The sequence below is a fragment of the Pygocentrus nattereri genome, chromosome 18, assembly GCF_015220715.1.
Source record: "Pygocentrus nattereri isolate fPygNat1 chromosome 18, fPygNat1.pri, whole genome shotgun sequence".
NCBI classification, from domain to species: domain Eukaryota; kingdom Metazoa; phylum Chordata; class Actinopteri; order Characiformes; family Serrasalmidae; genus Pygocentrus; species Pygocentrus nattereri.
Genome location: NC_051228.1, coordinates 23,263,715 through 23,287,560, shown reverse-complemented (window position 1 = coordinate 23,287,560; position 23,846 = coordinate 23,263,715). Strand labels below are relative to the sequence as shown.

The window sequence follows — 23,846 nt, the reverse complement described above, 5'->3', positions numbered from 1 at the left end:
GTCAAAGAGAGTCAAAGAGAAAACAGGAGAGCAAAAAAGAGGGAAGGTGAGGAGGGTGAAAAAGAAGTGTAAAGGGAGTAGAGGAAAGGACAAGGAGTGTGGCCAAAAGAGCAATAGGAGTGAAGAAGAGCAGAGAAGATGGAAAAAGAAGAGAAGAGAAAGAGACAGAGACAGAGAAAGAAAGATCTTCTGAGCTCACTGAAACAGAACACAATAGTCAGGTGTGAACTACCTACCAGATCTAGCAGGTGCATATCACTGTTCCGGACATTTTTGCCTGGACTTAGGAGCAAACCGAAACACCTGCGAAACACACAGACACAAAAGATCAAGATAAAATAAACAACTAAAAATACAAATTAAGCAGCACTTCATTCTCATACTCACTGGCCACTTTATTAAATAACTACACTTTTCTTCTACTTAATGGCAACTATGAGGTCCACTTATATAGATCCACTATTTAGGTGTAGAGTTACAGACTCAAGCCCCTCTGCTGATGCACAGTTTAACAGCCACTCCTTAGCCCATCATTGGTCAGTTTCTGTCCACAAGACTGCTGTTGTTTAAATATTATTTGGGTGGTGGACCATTCTCAGCATATGATATCTCAGCAAATATCCAGCCAAAAGCGACTAGTGAAGAGCTGGAGGACAGCTAATATACACTGTGCACTGACAAAGGAGCTACAGTCCCTAACTGTACATTAGCAAGGAGGAGGTAAAGCTTTGTTTCTATAAAGTATCCAGTGTAGATGTCTAAGAATGAGCAACATTTCCAGGAGACACACCTCTCAATGGCCAGTTCTTTGTTAGATGTCTGCTGGACGTAGATAACAATCTTCTTGTCCATTCCAGGACGAAGCTTGAAGCTCTGTCTGTCCTTGTCCTTTGACACTGCACTGTTACAGAGACAGAATTATATACACTCAGTGGATGTTTAGGACAAATGCCTTGCAAACGTGTTGCGACTCATACAGACTTGTACAAAGTGAGATTACAGAACTTCCCTTTTAAAGAGTTATGAGTGGTTTGAAAGGAGGAGTCGTTAGTTAGGTGACAAAATATGTTATAACTATTACATAAAAAATAAAAAGGACAACAACAATAAGCAGTCATATCTGACAGGTTTAACACTGACGAAGATGATCAGCAAGATCTGATCTTTAACAGTATAAATGAGTTTGGGCTCCTTATTTGGCAACAGATCACTGTTTCCTTTTTTATTGTGTGCAAATTTCAGTGCAAAATTCTCAATTTCTGAGTTTAAAATATTGGAAATATAATATAAAATATAAAAAAATTTCCATTACATTTACCCAGGCGGCATTTTGTACTTTTTCCCCTACAATATGTTAAATTCAGTAAATAAAAAGCAATTATACATTAAAATTGTGCAGAACTGTGTTCTCTGTAAAGCATGTGCGAAGTTATTGTTATGTAGAAAATCAGCGCAAAGTATAAATTGCCAAACTTCTGCACATGTATATATAAAGTTAAAAAGGATCCATGGCAAATGGCATATATTACAGTTAACTGTTAGGTGCTGAATACCTTTAATAGAGTACACAAAGAATTATTAAAAAAAAATAAACTAGGCAATCACTACTGCACACATATCATATCACAATCCATCAATACTGCTAAAACATTCCTAATAATGAAAATCAGTATCAGAGAACATAAACATCACTGTGTACCACAGACAGCAAATCACCCAGCACTTCACAACCTGTGGAGTCGATCTAAAAACAACTTCACGGTCTAATTCAAGAAAAATGTAATTTAAGGTCAGACATTAAGAGACAACCAGCTGCCTCTAAATCTTTGCCTTTTCTGTGTGTACTAAATGTGTGTTTGTCTGTGTGTGAAGGGTGACGCCCACATGCTGACCCTTTGTCTCGAGGACAGAGGATGGCTGGAGCCAAAGCATTATGTCTCATCAGGTCACCACCATCAAAAATCAGTTTCAGATGAACAAGACAGCATCATATGTTACACAATTCAGTTCCACAGAGAAGCATCACTTTGGAGCGAGAAATTGGCTTGTGCTTTGTTGTTGCTGACACAGTTCAGATTTTTTTTTTACTTTCCATTAAGCCTGCAGAATATGGAGCAATACAATATTACAAATCTTTTACAAATATTTTTAAAAAATCATATATTTTTGCCATGCTTTTGTCTTTACTTGACATGAAAGCAAACAGATGACTCAGACTTCTTGATACAGAATGTATATTTTACTGGATATGAAATTCAATATAGCACAGCTCTACTTTTTATCATTATATTTACACTTTCCCCTCATAAACATATAGAGTCTCCTTCCCTCTCAAGCACTTACTGTCCCCCTTACCCACTCACTCTGCCTCTAATGCCACACAGTGTGAGGAGCACAGCATGGTTCTGAGGAAAAACCTAAAAATAAACCTGGCTTGTTTTCCAAACTCCGTTATAGTGTTGCTGATTCTGTAGGAAAATCTGCCTCGATCTCTCAGCCTACAGAACAGAACCTGCAGAGGTCAAAAAGAGAGAGGCTGAACTGGCACTTTAGCGCTGCTAAAGCAGCAAACACACTTAAAAGTGGCCGAGCAGTTGAAGGCTAACGAAAACCCTGTCGATGTCTGACTTCCAACATCAACTTCATCTCACTTTCACAAACAACAGGAACAGAAAACATACATGCATAGTATGGATTTACAAACATTACAAACACATACAGTTGCAGAGTGTAAGTAAGTAAGTAAGTAAGTAAGTAAGTAAGTGATACTGTTTTGATCCCACAACCGGGGAAATTCCATCTCCGCATTTAACCCATCCATGCAAGTTTAACACACACACACACTAGGGGGCAGTGAGCACACTTGCCCGGAGCGGTGGGCAGCCCTATCCACGGCGCCCGGGGAGCAATTGGGGGTTAGGTGTCTTGCTCAAGGACACCTCAGTCATGGACTGTTGGCCCTGGGGATTGAACCGGCAACCTTCCGGTCACAGGGCCAGATCCCTAACCTCCAGCCCACGACTGCCCCAAAAGTGCTGCGTTGGCCGGGACCCGCATAGCCTTCAGAGACAGTCAATGATTACTGGGAACATCTGTGTAATATTTAGTTCACTTCTGTTTAATTAAATCATGCATATATTGAAACTCACATATGTGCTTTTACATGAAATCTAGGGAATGTCGATTTCAGCACAGAGTGAGTTTACTGACAGTAAACTAGACAGTGTCTTTTGATTTTGTAATGATGACCATGACAATAGAACTTCAGCAAAGTGATAGCTTAGCATAGCACTTAGCACTGTGAGCGGAGCTTACATTAAAGGCCAAGTTAACAATTTTGTTTAATTGACATTGAAAGATGTGTATAATCTGCTTTTCTGGAACAGATGTAGGTCACTCACAATCAAGTGTTAACAATGTCTGCAAAACATTTGAGCCTACTAAGCATTTCTGGTTTGCTGGGGTATAAATTGAAAAAAAAAAACAAAACTGAGAAGTGATTATTATAAATATTATAGATTTGTTATTTCAATTTTGATATCCACTAACAATTTCTCATGTGATGTTTGTTATTAGACAGCTGCCTATGTATTGGGTTATACATGACCACACAATCCAATCAAACTTCCAGTCTGCCTGTTCTCACCTCCAAACATCCACTAGAGAACAGCTGAAGGCTGCCCGAGTGACGCAGGATAACACGTTGGATGTAGAGGTAGGTAATCCAGGTCCAAAAAATAAAAACCCTCCCCAGGATTTTGTTCCTACTGCCTGAACACCTTTCCTGACGGTTTGAGCAAATTAGAGAAGTCGAGCAGTTGGAGCAAAACTCTGAGGAGGGTTTTTAATGTTTAGACCTGGATTACCCACCTCTAGGTAGAGTAAGCACAAGCATGATCACAAAGCTACAGCAGAACCAAACAATCTTTTGATTTCCAAAAGACGGGGGCAATTTTGTGAGGAAAAACTGCCACTCAAAGCTTTCTGGAAGTCCTGAATTCATCAGTGACTGAGAATATGAGCTACAGTTTAATCAATGAATTAGAAATAAATAAAAAAGAAGCTCTATAGAGTCACAGCTACAAGGTAAACTATATTCTAATATGTTGTCCCAAACTTCAAGTAATACATGGAGTGTCTTTTAGAGACTTCAAATACCAGTTTTTAATTTTTGTGACTTAAAAAATGTTAATGTGCATTGCTGTTAGCTAAGAATCTTGCTTGCTGAAGTTAGCACTACATTGTAGGGTTTTTATTCTTTGCTTTTATACATTTTACGACTCTAATTTAAGGCTTAGCTCTATTAGTTTTGGTTCGCCCACTCCTCCTCTCTCCCAGCTTCATTGTACAACAATTTTGTTCAATATATCAGCAGGATACCAAATTGTGAACTAAGAATTGTAAATCAAATAGAATTGCGCGATTACAGCCCTATTAAACATGTCTTGGGTGATCAACTTTACTAGACGTACAAGGCAAAACTGAGTTAACCAGATGTTTAAGCGAACTATAACTTCAATTATAATTCAGTAATGAAAAGATTGTTATTACTCTATGTGCATTTGAGGCAAATTTGCATTTGTTCGCATACTCTCTCAGCTAAACGATAATTAAAAATATCAGTTCCTTGACTTGCAAATGCAAAATCCTTTGAGCTTCCATCACCTTTAATAAACAAAAGAGTTGAGCAGTAATTGGAATCCATTTCCTCAATTCTGTACTTTAGTACAATTTTGACACTGTTTACTTTCCTGAGTATTTTCAAATGACTTGGACTCAAGTCTATTTGTGAGGAAAAGAATGTACTTTATACCCAGTTACATTTCAGCCAGTCATTTACATTTATTTACTTGTGTTTAATTTTATTTTGGAGATTGCATCTGCTTTGTAAGTGGCCACACCTCTTCACTTTAGAGTATTAACATTTTACTTAATTTTATTTCATACTGTATATATTAAAAAAAAAACACCAATAAACTGCTCGATGTACTCTTGATGTAGAAATTCCACTTTTAATTTTTTTTGAAAATTTGTACTATTACATCAGTCATTATGCATGTTACACAACCAGTGTGCAGCTACTACACAAAGCAAAACCAGCAGGTAAAATCAAGCAACTTAGCATGTTCATATAACACAGATGCATACAGAGACATTTATGGAGACTCCCTGCAGAGGTGTGTCTGTGCTTCCAACTGAGAAAGAGCCAGACAGAAAAGAAGGCACAAGAGAGAAAAAGAAAGGCGGCTTTTCTCTTCTATTTTTATCTTATCCTTCATCAGAACAAGTCAGATGACTTTAGAGGGCTCCAAATTATAAATATATATATTTTTTAAATGCTAATTTACTTCAGCAATAAGGGACAATTCTGGGGTTAACTGTGAGCTTGGGAAAGAATATTACTTTTAACAGACGTCATTTTATACAAAAATAATCACATATTCTTCAATTGATATAGTTGGTCGCCAAATGTTGCCTGAGCTACTGAGTTGCACTTCTGAGCTGCAGTCACCAAAATTTATCAGCCTAAGCAAACTGATCTCAGTAAAGGATTTAGGTGGAATTATTAAAAAAAGTATGACGCTAACCAATAAACTGAATCAAAATTTTAAGTAACCAACTCCAGTCCAGATTTAGTTTTCATCTTGTTGGAAAGTTTTCTTTTCTACTTATGAGGGAATTCAAATTATTTTTCAAAATTTGTGCTTAATTAATTGTTTTTTAAATAAAATCTTCCATTCTAGAGAAATATACCAAGTCAGAATTGTTCAGTGTTGATGATAGGAACCAAAAGTCTAAAGAGTTTATTATCTCTAAAAGATACCTTACAAAAAGATTGTACACTAAATGGTTGTAAATGGGTGCTTTAAGGCAAAATAGTCCCTAAAGAAATTATATTATTTCAGATTTATTACTACTTTTCCAATACCAACAACAAACTCTGAACTTACTGTGAATTTACTGGTCATTTTATGAACTGTAAATAACTGTAAAATGGCTATATGTGTGTTGTAGGCATTGTGTCCTCTGGTACCTTTCACCACCACTGTAAAGAAATCTAATTCATATCAAACCAATCTGAATGGCTTGTTTACTTCTCAACCGCTACACAGCACTTTTCAAAAAAATAGTGGATTTCCCCTTTAAACAAGTTTTTCTCTGAAACAGTATTATATAATCACACTGAGACAAATGCTCCTTAATGCTCTAAAACAGATGTGCCCAAGTTTGCTCCTGGTGACCACTCTGGAGACAACCTGATTCAGATTCTTGAAGGTCTTCAGTAAGAAGATTAAGTGTGTCAGATTAGGTCTGAAACTTGGGCAGTGCTGCTATACACTTGCCCATTCCATGAAACTACAATACACTTCAGAACAGATAGGGGTGACGTGGCTGCTATTTTTTTGTTGTATCCAAAAGAATAAATGGCTTTTGCTCAGAAGAAATAAAAATAAATAAATAAATAAATAAATAAAACAAAAAAAGATGGTACAATGGTTAAAGTGAGAGGAAACAGAAGATGTAGTGGTTTGATGAGCTAAATAATTAAACAATAGATGATTGAGTGAGGGCTTACAGAAATAATCCTTACTTACATTCCTATTTGATACACCAAGTAAATGACTGATGCAAAGTGCGAGTGAGATTCACCTGAAGGTTCCTTTCCCATCATCCTCTTTGATCTCCAGACTGACGGTGAATGTGAAAACGTCACTGTCTGGCGTGAGAGGTGGAGCCTGTGTCAAGAGCGGTGCCTTATTGGCCGACCGCCGGAAAGCTGTGGCGAAGCTGTAGAGAATTCGGCTGACCTGTATTGCACGCACACACACACACACACACACACACAGGAATGACTATATGCTCTATTGCTGTTTGTTTCCACCTTCCAGTGGAATTCTAGATCTGACATTTTTCATTCTAATTGACAGGAAACAATGAAGTCAACTCCAAAAGTTGATTCCACATAATCTGGATTCCAAAAGCCAAGAAAAATACAAAGACATCTGGCAAAAATAAACAACAGGATTTTAAAACACTGGCTAAATTAACTTCGCTCAGGGGTTCTCAGTCCAGATTTTGCTCCAACGTGAAATACAGAAACCTGAACAGGTTTGAGAACCACTGACTTACCTGACTAACAGGCTGGATAAACAGTACCTAATTTTCCTTTGTCAACTACCTGAGGTGGGCAGATATTTTGGTACTGGCAATGTTGTTAGACTGTAAGGGCAATTCCAGATACATCAACACAAATGCACTGTCGATCAACACCAGTTTGACAACCATCTAACTGACATCTAACTGATTTTGCAACACATATCTCAGTTTAAAAGCAAAAAAAGCCGAGAAGATGAAGACCATGAAAAACAAAGTTTTCACATACCACACATCATATGAAACACTGTCTCACTGGTTTCACTGAAAGGTCATCGGATACGTTTGACTAGATGTTGAGCACAATAGCAAGGTGGCAAATCTGAGCAGTGCACAACTGTCGAGGTAGCATGACCAGTGTAAAGATGTCAAGTATTGCTGCTTATCACTTGATAATGCCTCAAGTCATTTTGTTTTCTGCTTCGTCTAAAGCAAAATCCCAAAGGTTTATCAATGTGTAAGTTGTGGAAGGATGCTTTTTTTTTTCCCAGAGAAACTGTCTAGACACTTTTCCCCTTTTTCCTTTCAACAAAATTCAAACCACCATAGGAGCCACAACACTACGTCCATTTTACAATCTCAGTATGTGCTAATGTACTAGTATAGGCTACAAATAAGGCAGACTTACTTTGATCTGCTTTAAGCTTTAGCTTAAAAAAAAAAATAGAACAGTTTCTTGCAAAATGTCTCTCAATGTTCAACTTTTTACGGGGCTTAAGTCAGCCTCTCACTCGCCAGCTGCTTGTTTGAATTTTCCCATTCTACCTTAAATGATCCGCCAGAATGCAACTGCTGCACCATTTAAGGCAGAACAGGAAAATTTCATCAACTAACTTGAGAAGCGTATCAACATAAAGGTTTCAGGGGTGCCTATATATGCAAACTAATCAATTTGTCTTGAAATTACTGACATTCATATTAAATCTTTCTCTTTGCTTTTGTTAGCTACTAGCTAGGCAAGATTTTTATCTGCACTGCTGTGACGAGCAGTCTGTGTGCCAAGCTTCAGGGTTAAAGGGTGAATTTGCAGACATAGGCTACATTAACTTCAGCGTTTAAGACCATTTATTCTCAAAACTATGTCAGAAAAATCAACAGTGCTTTATTTTACTGCAAAAGATGATCATTTTATTTTTATCTAAATATTTAGTTCTGCTGTGGAGCCACAACAGGACAGTAAAAAATGCTGCATGTTGTCAACCCCTGGCCTAAACCCTGACAGTAGAATTTGTCTCATGCTGTGTACGTGTGGGTGCAGGCAAACTCAAACATCACTGTGCGTATTCATGTCCAAAACTTCTCTCTTTATTCCCAAAAAAACAGAAACTGAATTTTTGGTATCAAGTCTCAGCCCAAACTGCAGGCAGGTCAGTCTTGTTAACATTCTTATGAAGGAAGCATCATCTAGAGGAATGAGTCTAATAGCCCTGTTATCATCTACACTTCCACAACGTACGGCTCTTCCCTTCACAAAAGGAAAGCGAAACACAGGCGTACACAGTCTGTGTTGATTCATCATAGCTATTCTTTTCAAGTGGTTTCTTTTGCAACAAAGCACCACTACAAACCACATCAAATCCTACCTACCTATGTTTGTGTAAAAGGAGGAACTAGCTACACCACCAAGAGGAGTAGTTAAAGTCCTAAGTAATTTCTGCATGTGTGTGAACGTTGGTAACAGCATCAAAATGAAAAGGAGAAAACAACTAGTGTGCCCCCTTCTGACCAACCAAAAACATTACAGAAACATATTGTCTACAGGAACAACTCATGATGAAGGCCTAGTCAATGTTCTATGTCTTCAGTGATGGTGTAGGTTACATTCATACATTATCACATTATCCTGCCAGGAACATTGACAGCATACACAAAAATTACATAACTTAAAAGCTTATCAGACAAGGTTTTCTCGACATTAATAAAAACTAAAGCTTTGTTGCCTTTACAGTTCTCATGTTAGCATGCTAGCAGCTTCTGCATATTCCTTCAAGTGCAGGTTTCTATTATTTTATCCATGTGTGTTTGTGCGTTTGTGCACGCATGACTCACTGCCTCTTGGATCTCACAGCGGAAGACGTGGATGCGGAAGATCTCAGCATTGTAGTGGCTTTCGGTAAAAGCAAAACAGTCACTCTCTGGTGTTCCATCGTGACCGCGTACGCAAAAAAGGATCTTATAGATGGGGTAGTTAGAGATCTCAGTGCTGCTCTGAGGGTCCAGGAGCCTGAGAGAGAGAGAAGCAGAGAGAGCGAGCGAGCGAGCGAGTGAGTGAGAGAGAGAGAGCATATATATATATATATATATATATATATATATATATATATATATATATATATATATATATATATATATATATATATATAAAATGATATAATTCTATATAATCTGTTAATCATGCGGTAACAAAACTGGGCTGTTTATATGACATTAACACATTAAAGTACACAGGGTGAACTGAAGTACTGGAGGCTGCCTTAAATGTGCTAATGATCTAGCTCTAACAGTACAGCTGGCGCAAGTGTAGATGGTGATGACTCCTCCGTCTACTTGTCTACACAATTTCTCTCATCAGAATTGGTTTGCCCACATGGTTGTTCAGCTTTGAAATTTTAGTAGAGTGAAACATTCTTTTACTGTCTGAGATGATGAATGTACTGGTCAAAGTACTTTGTAGTTTTTGTAATTAATAATTATTTATTAACCCCCCTCTCATTTTGTCTGGGTGTTCTGTTGCTTGCTTGTTAATCTTAAATATGAGGTAAACTGTCATACTTTACAAACCTGTTAAATGTTAATGCACACCAAGTCATTAACCTGTATATTTTGTCTGATGATCAGTATTGCAGCTAAACAAATATACAAATAGTGATCTCTGTATTCAAATGCTGCCCCGTGAAACAGTTAGCCTAGCACTCTTTTCTCTAAGCACCTTCCTAATAACAATGTGTAATGGTTTTGGGAAATCTCTCATCCTCTCACTCTTATACACATTGTAGTGTTTTCAATTCAAGACCTGAAAGTATTAAAAAAGCATTTAAGCTTTAGTCCTTCAGCTCTTATTCATTCTACCTTTTCCTCCCTCTCTCTGCTTACATGTACACAAATATGACACCTGTGCGCACACCCTCCTTGCTTTTACCTGACAGTTCCCTCCGAGACTCCAGGCACAGAGAGGGTGACATCGAGCGGCATTTGGCACTGGCTGCGCAGGATGCTCATCATACGCAGAGCCTCCACCTCACTGCGGGGGGCATTCACCGACGCACAGCCCAGATAGGTCAGCTTACTGAACACCACACTGTCCTCATCTGGCACGGGTGTACCAGGGCTCGACACTGACCCATCATCTGGACAAAAAAAAAACCACAAAGGGGTCAGATTTCAGTACTCAATGACCATTTTTAATTGCTTTTCTAAGACAGTATGAACTGACTCAAATTTGGAAGACCAGCCAAGACATGTTTTGTGTCTTTGGCTCTGCTTTAAGGCTTATGTGCAATTGTGCAAGCTGCATATCTAAATTATTACACTTAAGTCATTAAATAATCTCAAATAGACTGGTTTCTGGCATTGCATGACCCAAAAATGGATAAAAATGGATAAAGGGACACATAGATGCAAACAGTTACCACCAGCCATGTTAATGCCTAAACTTTGTATTCACTTCGGTCAATTGTCCAACTCCAAGGTTTTAAAAACAGGTTCCAGTGACCAGCCTGGAGAACTAATAGCGTCTTCCCAGCTTGCATTAGGGCATTGGCTTCTCAAGAAACATTTGTTAATAAGCTGATTAGATTGATTAGAGGAAACACCAAAATATGCAGGACAGTGGCTCTCCTAGATGCAGAACAAGAAACCCCTGCATTTGAAGAATCCTAATCTTTTCTGGCCCATCACTAAGCTCACCCTCTTGTGCTCCCTGAACAGGCAACACCATATCCAGCTTTGGGGGTGCAGGGCCTGGCTGTGGTGGTGCTGCAGTGGTGGGGTAGCCATGGTCCCCCTCACCCACATGGTGTGGTCCGGGAGTCACCTCAGCCACTGACGGGTCCATAAGCACATCCTCCAGCTCCCTCTGCAACTGCTGTTCACTGCCGTTCCCCACAATCTGCACGCAAACAAACAAAAATGTGTCACCACATATAAATGACTGAAGTACAATACTATGCAAAAGTCTTAAGCCACCCTAGAAAGTCAGATTTAAAGCTATTTGTCTGAGCAGACAGCAGTTATTAGCCTGGAAAATACTAACACTAGTCCAAAAAAAATAAACGCAATAAATTTTGACTGTATCTGTTAGATACAGAGAGAAGGAACCAATTCTGTGTTCTACGGCCAGCACCCAAGATATCAATAACTTTACTGAAAATAAAAGGTTCTTGTTACATTTTGCCATATTTGCATTTATTTCTAACGCTATACAGTGCAAAAACCTACTTATTGCGGCAATAAATATGTATTTTGTTTCTTGCTAGGTGTCTCACAATCACACAATGCTACCTAGCTGGGCTAGCATCATGTCATAGGAGGCTAACACATGCTTTCCTCCAAAATATAAGGAGTATCACCATATTTTCTTAAACTGTTGGTAACACAATGTCACTGAACAGCTCAACATACTTGTAGGAGAACACTAACGTTGCTTTCAAGTGCAAATGGGCGGCAGTTTTCTCCAAAGAGGAATTTGTTCACATAATGTGAGCGTTCATATACACTATTTTGCCAAAAGTATTCACTCACCCATCCAAATCGTTGAATTCAGGTGTTCCAATCACTTCTAGGGCCACATGTGTATAAAACCAAGCACCTAGGCATGCAGACTGCTTCTACAAACATTTGTGAAAGGACAGTCGCTCTCGGGAGCTCAGTGAATTCCAGCATAGTACCGTGATAGGATGCCACCTGTGTAACAAGTCCAATCGTGAAATTTCCTCACTACTAAATATTCAACAGTCAACTCTCAGTGGTATTATAACACTGCGATTGGGAACGACAGCAAATGACAGAGCAGGGACAATGGATGCTGAGGCACATAGAGCACAGACGTCACCAACTTTCTGCAGAGTCCGTCGCTTACAGACCTCCAAACTTCATGTGGCCTTCGGTTTAGCTCATGAACAGTGCGTAGAGAGCTTCATGGAATGGGTACCAGGAGAACGGTAATTGTCTGACTGCATTGCGTCAAGTGTAAAGTTTGGTGGAGGGGGGATTGTGTGTGGGGTTGTTTTTCAGGAATTGGGCTCGGCCCCTTAGTTCCAGTGAAAGGAACTCAATGCTTCAGCAGAGCAAGAGATTTTGGACAACTTCACGGAAACAGTGAACACCAGTGCACAAAACAAGGTCCATAAAGACATGGATGAGCGAGTTTGGTGTGGAAGAACTTGACTGGCCTGCAGAGTCCTGACCTCAACCCAATAGAACACCTTTGGGATGAATTAGAGCAGAGACTACGAGCCAGGCCTTCTCATCTAACATCAGTGTCTGACCTCACAAATGCGCTACTGGAAGAATGGCCAAAAATTCCCATAAACACACTCCTAAACCTTGTGGAAAGCCTTCCCAGAAAAGCTGAAGCCGTTATAGCTGCAAAGGGTGGGCTGAAATCATATTAAACCCTATGGATTAAGAATGGAATGCCACAAGTTCATATGCGTGTGAAGGCAGACAAGCAAATACTTTTGGCAATATAGTGTAGTTTATTAGCGAGATAAACAGAACACTAAGGTTGTAGAACAGGTGTTGTTAGTTCATTAGCTAGCTGCTACTGGTGTTTTGAACTCATACAAAGCAGAAATGTGGGTTAACAGTGCACTCTTAAATTTTTTTTTTTTTTTTTTTTTTTTGATTCTCTAAGATTTAAACAGAGTGGTTTGATGACTAATGGTTAACTGTAGAGAAACTTACAACCCCAATTCCAATGAAGTTGGGACATTCTGTAAAACAAAAACCTGAATACGATGATTTGCAAATCCTTTTCAACCTATATTCAATTGAATACACTACAAAGACAAGATATTTAATGAACACTGCCGGCTTCTCTGGGCCCGAGCTCATCTGAGATGGACTGACACAAAGTGGAAAAGTGTCCTGTGGTCTGACGAGTCCACGTTTCAAATTGTTTTTGGAAATCATGGACGTCGTGTCCTCCAGGCCTAAGAGGAACAGGACTGTCCGGATTGTTATCAGCGCAAAGTTCAAAAGCCAGCATCTCTGATGGGGTGGGGGTGTGTTAGTGCCCATGGCATGGGTAACTCGAACATCTGTGTAGGCACCATTAATGCTGAAAGGTACATACAGGTTTTGGAGCAACATATGCTGCCATCCAAGCAACGTCTTTTTCAGGGAGATCCCTGCTTATTTCAGCAAGACAATGCCAAGCCACATTCTGCACGCTTTACAACAGCGTGGCTTCGTAGTAAAAGAGTGCGGGTACTCGACTGGCCTGCCTGCAGACCTGCCTGCAGACCACGCATTTTCACATTATGAAGCGCAAAATACCACAACGGAGACCCCGGACTGTTCAGCAACTGAAGCTGTACATCAAGCAAGGAAAGAATTCCAGCTACAAAGTTTCAACAATTAGCATCCTGAATTCCCAAATGCTGAGTGTTGTTAAAAGGAAAGGTGATGTAACACAGTGGCAAACATGCCCCTGTCCCAACTTCTTTGGAACGTGTTGCAGGCATCAAATTCAAAATGAGTGAATATTTGCAAAAAACAATAAAGTTTATCCATTTGAACAATAAATATTTTGCCTTTGTAGTGTATTCAACTGAATACAGGTTGAGAAGGATTTGCAAATCATCATATTGTTTTTATTTATGTTTTACACAACATCCCAACTTCACTGGAATTGGGGTTGTACTTACCTTATAGCGGTGGTGATAGGAACCAGGGGTTGTAACCATTTTATTTACTATCCAAAATCACCAGTGAACCTATACTTGTCTTCTGAGTTTTTATTTATTTATTTATTTATTTATTTATTTATTTATTTATTTATTTTTACCTGTAATGTTAACAACGATAAAACAGTAAATCTGAAAAAACAGGTTTTGTTTTGGTACCATTTTACACACTGGACTGCAAGTACCACTCCAACATGAGCATGTTTTTTTCCAAAAAAATATGTTTTAGGCCAAAGTCTTACAACAAAAGCATCATAAAACAACTTCTCAGGCATCAGGCAGTTTTCATAACCAATTCATCCAATAACCTTCTGTAAAGGAGCTTTAAGAGGCATTAAATGTTTAGGATGTCTGGTTCCAGGCACCACCACTGTGAACTCTTCTGGCTGGGCAAGCTTCTTTAGAATAGAATATTTCACATCAATCCACTCTGAATGACTGTTTTAACTATTGAATTAAAAATGTTGATAAATCAATGAAATTCCACCAACAACTGCAATTTATTTCATCTGTACAGTTTATCTGATTGCTTTTTACTGTTCGCCTGTTTGCTTCTTTCTTTTATCATGATGAAAACAGCACTGATGCCTAATTTTGATGGATTCTACTTCTTCATCTGACTTCAAAGGCCATTCACATGGTGTCTCCTGTTGGGAAACCAGGGCTATTATGTTCTTTGGACTCCTGCCCTTACAAATGACTTTAAACCATTTTATGGATTGGTCTAAGACTTTTGCTCAGTATTGTACTCAAACAAGCTTGGAGACACGTCACACAATTCAGGATGTTTAACATCTTTCACCACATAGGGAAAATGCAATCAAATCTAAATCTTTGAAAAGCAAACCACTTTTCCCTTACAGCCCTTTGATTTTATTGCCCTTATAACCCCTGATGATCAGAGCTTTTTATTACCGATCCTCATTTATAATGTGTGCTTTGGATTTTCCTTGTGTTATTGATAAAAGATTAGATAGATAAGAGAGATTAAGACAAGACCCATCATTCTTAAGTATCAATTGATATGCAGATTAAAACAGCAGGACATTCTGACAAAAAGATCCCTTTTGAATGTGTACACTGAACAGTTTTACAGACTAAGTGGGATTTTTTAGACCATGATAGATTTTGCATTATCATAATACAGGTCTCCACACATCTTCTTGATGGTGTTGTTTTTCTGAATAAACCTTAGTTATGGAACAGTGCTTCCAAAAAGTGCTGCAGACAATACATTGGCTGGAGAAAGCTAATATTGAACATTAGCACAGAGGCCAGCATGGGCAGCTAGTGGTCAGACGTTACTGTAGGTATGCTAGCATGTAGGCATAGCATATGACATTGAAACTGAGAGAACGTTGCATAGATACACATGGAGCTATACATGGCCACTCACTGGGGGAGCAAAGTGGCTGTCTGACAGCGAAGACCCTTTGGGGACACACAAACAAAGAACAAAGCTAAAGCAATGCTATAGCAATAGCTAGCTAGCTACAGCTCATACCACTCCACTATATGGGCCAATCAAAACGATGGGGAAAAAAAATCAACAGCCAATCAAACATGGAGCACAAGGACGGTCACAGAATATAAAGAGAAAGACAAATTGTCCGAGAGAGATCTAGAAAGAGCAACAGCATGGGAGGAAGAAGGAAAAGAGAGGAAGCAAGCATGGAAGCAAGAGAAGAGAGCAAGAGTGGGAGAGAGAGAGAGAGAGAAAACTGACCTTAAAGCTGACCCCTTCTTCAGAAATCACCTGTATAACAAACAAGAGGTTTAGAGAGCCTCTTCCAGGGGGCACACGGGGAAGAACATGGAGAAGCATGAATTAATGGAAAAACAAAGGAGGAACACATTTAATACTGAGAGCCAAACACCACAGCCATCAGTATTTAGGTCACACATGCTGTCTGTGTTTGTCCAAGGCAAAGAAAAGATAGTACAGACACTGTCTAAGTACTAGATTTGAGAAAATCTTGTATTGACATCTTTGAAAAGTGAACAGGTAATGAATAAGTGTTCTGTGAGCGCCCTCTAGTGGTTGAATTCAGCTCACCCGGAGTGAAGGTGACAGAAACTGAACCATTGAGATACATGACAAAGCCACAATGTGAAAAGATGTGGGGGAATAAATGAAAGATACATTGACTGTACAGTGAAGGAATGGACTAGATGGACAGAAAAAAGACAACAGAATGGGACAGTGCGTACTGTTCCACAACTCGCATTTGAAGAAAGGATGAAAAAAGCACTCGAAAATGTCACGAACCACAAAACCACAAGCAAAGACAGCAAGGACATGAAAGAGGGATTTCAGAAGAGGCAGTGAAAGAAAGCACAGAAAAAAAGATGGAACAATGTATGCTGGGTCTTCTAGAATGCTGCAACAAAGCAGTGAACAGTGTATTCATATGCTATCCATCGCCCCAGAGAGGGTGCAAATGTGACAATACTGTCCTTGCAAGCAAACAAACCAATGTCCTTATAGCTTTACAGCACAAACCAAGGAGTGAAGGAATGGACATGTCTCACGAAAAACAGTGGGCAGGTGCTGAAAACACACAAGTGCAATTTTCCTGTAGGTGAGAGATAAAATCATGAAGCTAATCATACAAGTATAACTGAATCAAGAGTGAGATTTCATTATTGACTAAACCGCTTTCTAAACAATCATGAAGCCAGAGATTTACATCCCTAATTTTTCCTATAAATGAAGTTTGGGAAAGCAAGTAATGCAAAAAGATATATTAACTGCTTAACTAAAAGACTCTGAAATGAATGAAGTGATGAAATGCTCTTTTATGTATGTTTTATGTTTGTATCTAGGGGTCGTTTTGTCAAATAGTAAAGCTTTATAGGTTTAATCTTCAATGCAACACAGCTGGGATCAACATAGGTCCAAATATGTGATTCTTTCAGGGACATAATTGACTACAAGCAGGAATCAAACAAAGTTTATTAAATTAATCATCAATCTGTGCAACTGTTAAACTAATAAAAGACCTGACCCACTCCAACAACGAAGGATAAGACCGTTTCCTAGTGTCGTAATACCGGCATAATGCACAGTGCTTTCCTGCTAGTCAGTCCTATTCTAACTGACCTATTCATGCTCTGTCCACAACAAGCAGCTGTTAACAAGTTGGAAAACCTTTACTGAGTGTTGCAAAAATTCCATTCAAACTGATAAACTGCAGCACACAATTCAGTTTTTGTCCAACAAACTGAATTTAGAGTGCACTATTAATTTCAACCGACTGTTGTTTAATATGCCTGTGCTGAGTCACACGAGTAAGGACAGATCAAGTGTGGTTTGGCCTCGGGTTGCAACAATACCCTTTCTTTCCTTTCCAAAATAGAATACAGAACCCAATCACTCAGTAGGTGCCTACATTTATTTGTTGGACGACGCAGTCACACTCCTTGTATCTACACTCATTACCCATTTTATCATTTTCACTTACTATATAGGTGCACTTTGTAGCTCTACAATTACAGACTGTAGTCCGTCTGTTTCTCTGCATACTTTATTGTACTTTGGTCCCTTTCACCCTGTTCGCCAATGGTCAGGACCCCCATAGGACCACCACAGAGCAGGTATTATTTGGGGGGGGGGGGGGGGGGGGGGGGGGTCATTCTCAGTACTGCAGTAACACTGATGTGGTTGTGGTGTGTTAATGTGTGTTGTGCTGGTACTAGTAAATCAGACAAAACAGTGCAGCTGGAGTTTTTTTAAACATCTCAGTTTCACTGCTGGAGTCTTAGCCAACCAACAAACCAAAAATATTCAGCAAAACAGTGTCCTGGGGCAGTATCCAGTGACCACTGAGGGAGGACTACAGGATGACCAAAACAAACTGAGCAGCAAGAGAAGAGTTACAGTTTTTAACTTTATGTCTACAAGGAAGACCAACAAAGCAGGAGTGTCTAAGTCTACTCATGCCAGCACATCATATAAAATACTTGCTCTGTGCTGGTCATATGAGGGTCCTGAACACCAAGAACAGGGCAAAGGTTGGCTAACAAATTATACAGAGAAACAGATGAACTACAGTCTGTAACTGGAGCACTACAAAGTGCTTCTATATGATAAATGGACCTGATAAAATCGACACTGAGTACAGACGTAAGGTAGGTGTACTTAATGAAGTGGGTGGTCAGCATATAAGTATATAGCTACACAGCAGCTTCTGTGAGCCTAGCAAAACACTGCTAAAATGTTGTTTCATGTTCAAATTTTACAAGTCAATAATCTTATAATACGTTCATGCTTGTATGACTGTCAGAATTTGGTAAATAGTACAGTCATTCATGCTATTAGTAGCGGTTACTCCGATGGCTTAATGCAAGCAATAGACCTCACGACTGTGGTGTCATTTGAGGCAGCTGACTGATGGAGGCACATCGCAGGCAGTGGAAACAAGAGCCTGGCTAGCCTGATAAACTAAAGGCTATTCCTTCCATTAGCTCTCTAACTTGGATGAATATTAATTCAGACTGCACCCGACTATACACATGGAAATGTTCAATTATTAAAAGATGCCCGATCCCAGCTAAAGGGCTCAAGTTAACATGAGCAAGATGGCAAATTTGTTGATTTAGTTTTCAACATGCAGAATTTTAAACTGGAAACTCAACATCATACACGGATTGCTACACTTTCTCATTAGGCTACATGACCAACATTCTGAAAAGCTTGTCTAATCTCAACAGTTGCAATGAAAGAACACCATGGATGGAGTATAGAAAGGCCTTCATCAGGTATTTCAGAGCAGGAGGAAACAATGAACAATTTTTAGTGTTGGGATACTGTAGGACTGAGAGTGGGAACCAAATTTTACTCACTGAAGCACTTCAAATGACTGAGGTCTTTGTGTTTCAGTTAATGAATGACAGCTGTCTACCTGCTCAGCCAAACAGTCTTACCTTCAGGCCTGTCTTTTCATCGTCACTGCCGTTATTAGTGGAGGGGGTCTCGTCCCCGAGGCGGGACACCAGGACAAAGTCCTCGCTGTTTAGGGTGGAAACCGAGTCGGAGGAGGCACTAATTTTCCCCACGGAGGCCATGTCATCCATGACTGCTAAACGGAGCCCAACGCACTCATGAATGGGGTTTAATGAGCTAAATCACCTGCAAAAAATGGTAAACGAAAAGAAAAAAGCATGAGGAAAAAGAAATGAAAAGCATGAGAAGCATTTTAAGTTTGCTGCCAAGTCTTTCACCAAGTTACACAAACACTGCCTTTATAGTGCCAGTTACAAAGTAAAATAAGTTATCTGTAGATATCCAGTTTTACAGCAACAATGTTTCCTAGTCTACAAACTTGACTGTCAGTACAGTTACAAATCAGATAGCCCCCAAGTGAGCAGTCCACAATGGCAACAGTCAATGGCAACAGTTAAGGAGAACGTTCATGTAAAACACTGATGACCCAAGATGTATAAAGGAAAAAGTGCTGCACAGTCAGTCATTCACTGATGGCCAGAGATCCAGAAATGAATGAACGTCATGGGATGTGAGAGACAAAGAAGCTATCAAGAAGCTGATGTGGGCCATATATTGGTATAGACTGTAATACCTGCTGTTCAAAAGTTCAGAGTCCGTTTTTTCAATGATATAAACCCACCGTGACGTGGTTGCATATGAACACATATAAAAAGAGTCTAATAAGTTAGATCATTAGTGGAAGACTAGCAAATAAAAAATACCCAGAAGTGTCATGTGTGTCCAGACTGATGAACGGAGCTTCAGAAGATTTTACAATGACAAAGAAAGCTTTATAACACTGAGAATCAAGTTATAATAAAATACATTTTCTGAATTCAGCATATTTCAACAGTTCAGATCAAAACCCAAGGTACATAAAAATTACTGTAAAGAGAAAACTACAGTATATCATTTGTGATTTTATTCACTTCTTGGTCACAGCATTCTTGAAATGCTCAATAAAGCATCTAAAAATGTCTTTTGCCTGCTAGTTTATTTACATCCTGATTTAAATGAACACAAGCTATAGCATGGCAATGATACAATACATATGTTTAAAAGTAGAAAATAATTTGATACTCTTGATATTTTGCCAACAATTTATTCAACGCATTTAAATGCACTTAAGTAATCTGATCAGGGGAAAACTCCTGGATTAGATTTCTTTCTAAACATATGATGCACGTGCCTCTACAGTGGCTTGCAATGCGTTAGTCCACAGCAGGAGAAGGATGTGATATTTTGGTACAGATGTACAGTCAAATCTAATATAAAAATGGAAAATATAGTAATATATTAGATAATGTATTAATAGAAAATATAGAATATATAATATTGCTTTATATATGTTTTGGATTTCTACTTCATTGATGTTTTGGTGCAGGTGGAGTGTACAAATTATGTTATGTTTTCTTGAAATCTGGTAACATTTTTAATTTTAAAAAGATGTCATAGTTTGCTGTGTACTTGACCAATCAAATAATACAGCAACTTTTGAAATCAGATACTGACTGTATTATTAGTGTGGAACCACACTCAATGATGCTGTAATAATTAGAAACAGGCTAAGCAATGACTCCTCTCTATCCGTAGGTTTTGGGCCAAAACCTTCTCAGAATGATCATTAAATAATGTCTCCGGGCATCAGGAAGCATATTTGTACATTCTACATAATAACTTGAGTCATCTTTCAGAGGCCTTAAATGCTTCAGACATCTGATTCCCATCATTATCTCTTCAGAACAGAGCATTACACAACAAACCACTCTGAATGACTTTGTTTACATCTGAACCATTTAATTATGCAGAACATTTGAAAAATCATTGGACGATTTTGAGATGATATAAAAGTAGGTCATCATGCTGAAACTACTCAATCACTTCACTACCCCACAGGAAGAAATATACACTCACCGGCCACTTTCTTAGGTACACCTTGCTAGTAAAAGCTTGGACCCCCTTTTGCCTTCAGAACTGCCTTAGTTCTTCGTGGCATACTTTCAACAAGGATGTTGGAAACATTCCTCAGAGATTTTGGTCCGTATTGACATGAGAGCATCACGCAGTTGCTCCAAATTTGTCGGCTGCACAGCTATGATGTGAATCTCCTATTCCACCACATCCTAAAGGTGCTCTATTGGATTGAGATCTGGTGACTGTGGAGGTCACTGGAGTGCAGTGAACTCATTGTCATGTTCAAGAAACCAGTTTGAGATGATATGAGCTTTGTGACATGGTGCATTATCCTGCTGGAAGTAGCCATCAGAAGATGGGTACACTGTGGTCATGAAAGGATGGACATGGTCAGCAACAATACTCAGGTAGGCTGCGGCATTTAAACAATGCTCAATTGGTACTAAGGGGCCCAAAGTGTGATAAGAAACTATCCCCCACACCATTACACCTCCACCACCAGCCTGAACCAGTGACACAACGCAGGATGGATCCATGCTCTCATGTTGTTTACACCAAATTCTGACCCGACCACCTGAATGTTGCAGCTGAAATCGAGACTCATCAGACCAGGCAACATTTTTCCAGTCTTCTATTGCCTAATTTCGGTGAGCCCGTGCGAATTGTAGTTCAGTTTCCTGTTCGTAGCTCACAGGAGTGGCACCCGGTGTGGTCTTCTGCTGCTGTAGCCCATCTTCTTCAAGGTTCGGCGTGTTGTGCGTTCAGAGATGGTATTCTGCATTCCTTGGTTGTAACAAGTGGTTATTTGAGTTAATGTTGCCTATCTATCATATAGAACCAGTCTGCCCATTCTCCTCTGACCTCTCACATCAACAAGGCATTTTCGTCCACACAACTGCCGCTCACTGGATATTTCCTCTTTTTCTGACCATTCTCTGTAAACCCTAGAGATGGCTATGTGTGAAAATCCCAGTAGATCAGCAGTTTCTGAAATACTCAGACCAGCCCGTCTGGCACCAACAACCATGCGACATTCAAAGTCAATTAAATCACCTTTCTTCCCCATTCTGATGCTCGGTCTGCACTTCAGCAAGTTGTCTCGACCACCTCTACATGCCTAAATGCCTTGAGTTGTGGCCATGTGATTGGCTGATTAGTTATTTGTGTTGAGCAATTGAACATTACCTAATAAAGTGGCCAGTGAGCGTACAGCTAATAACATCACACTGCATAGTGTGAGTGAGCGCTGTTTCAAGACAGATTTGTTACAGGACTGAACTGGATTAGTTCTTTTTGTCACTTCTTCATACTGCCTTTAAAAAAAATAAACATTCCATCCTCCATACATGATGAGTCACAGACGAGAATGGATGATTATTAGGGGAAAGCTTTAGCAGGGTATTTTGTCTATTTAAGATGCAAAATATCAGCAGGATGCTCTGTCCTCTTTTAATTTTTGTTATATAATACTATGCTATGACTTCAACAATGAGGCGTTTGGAATTTACAGCTTCAAAAATAAATAAATCGATAAATAAATACATAATAAAAACTGAACTCTTGATGGAACGTTCCACTTATCAATGCAGTCAGCGGACTGAGGCAACTGGCAGTCCGCTGACTGCATTGATAAGTGGAACGTTCCATCAAGAGTTCATCAAGAATTTTCCATCACAGTCACACTGGAAAAATTTAATATTCAGTTTATCATCTACTGCCAACATGTAGCATAATAGTTCGATCCCCATTGATGCTACAGCCATCTGTGAACGGGAGTCCAAGAGGGTACTTGGCCTCTGTCTCTGGGTGGGTGAGATGCCCCCCCCCCACCCAATAACTTAACCTGGTGTTAGTCAGCACAGACGTCTCAGAGGACGATATGGTATGATTGGGGGAGTCCTAACTAGTGGGTGGAATTGGATATGACTAAAATGGGGAGAAAAATGGAGAAAAATAAAAAAGTATAATAATATGTCACTGCAGCAATGAAAGTTAAAAAGGCCTACATAGTCCCCCAAAGTTGTTTAATTGAGGTCTTTCCAAAGTAGCCACAAACTTATAACCACACTATCCAATTTAAAACAGCACATTTACATTCAAAGAATTACAAACAAGTAGCCTATCAGTTTCTTAGCGTGTATTGCTCTAAGAGCTTTATTACCAAGGATCCAAGATCTGGACTTTCCAGCTTTAAACAAACTTTCTGGATCTCTCTTTTTCTTGTCCTGTTCTGTTTAATCTACACACAGTGGTATGAATATTAGCAGACTTCCTGGTGTACTGTTGTGGGCATGGGAATAGAAGAGCTTATGATAAGTTCAATGCAAATCATATCTCCATGGCAATATGTAAACATCACACACTGTCACACCTGTTGCACCCACAGGTTCTAGTGTAGAGACAATCTATTTAAAGTTTTACACTTTAAAAACAAATGATTCAAACAGTAAAAAAGGTCATTTAACTGTGTGCCTCAAAGCACACTCTCTCACAGCACGCTTTCAGTGTCAACATGTCTTTTTATCATCCATTAAAAAAGACGGGAGGAAAAAAAAAAAAAAAGACGGGGGGGGGGGGGGGTTGGGGTGGGAGAAACCAGTTGAGCAGGAAGGTGCCAGGCTGTAGCAGTAGGAAGATAAAGCTGGCAGAGGGTCAAACAAAGCGCACGCTATATTTGGCAGCTCTTCCATCCAAACAATGGTGAAGCAGAATGAAGATGGCATCACATTCACACGAGAAGATAAATAAAAAAAATATATTTTTTTAAATCTACTAATCTACAAATGAAATTCATTCAGTTTATCCACTCCTTGCCTTTTGCTTCCACTCTTTCAGTTCCATAAATCTGCAAGGATGTTTTTCCACAGCTCCAAAGTTCAGTC

The 23,846-nt window shown here is 39.2% G+C and overlaps 1 protein-coding gene across 3 annotated transcripts in view; it reads right to left on the bottom strand.

Annotated features, from left to right (window-relative positions):
- Window positions 1-23,846, bottom strand: part of LOC108433542 (rab GTPase-activating protein 1) — a 136,017-nt gene that overhangs the window by 95,051 nt on the left and 17,120 nt on the right. The window contains exons 2-9 of one of the 3 annotated variants that reach the window (XM_017708173.2): window positions 18,990-19,194; window positions 15,790-15,819; window positions 11,062-11,263; window positions 10,295-10,502; window positions 9,205-9,379; window positions 6,652-6,809; window positions 791-901; window positions 237-303 (exon numbers count right to left, since the gene is read on the bottom strand). In XM_017708173.2, coding sequence (XP_017563662.1) covers window positions 237-303; window positions 791-901; window positions 6,652-6,809; window positions 9,205-9,379; window positions 10,295-10,502; window positions 11,062-11,263; window positions 15,790-15,819; window positions 18,990-19,139 — 1,101 coding nt within the window. In that variant the 5' untranslated portion in view covers window positions 19,140-19,194. The remainder of the gene's footprint in view (window positions 1-236; window positions 304-790; window positions 902-6,651; window positions 6,810-9,204; window positions 9,380-10,294; window positions 10,503-11,061; window positions 11,264-15,789; window positions 15,820-18,989; window positions 19,195-23,846) is intronic. The other 2 variants (XM_017708175.2, XM_037546999.1) reach the window with 2 other exon arrangements.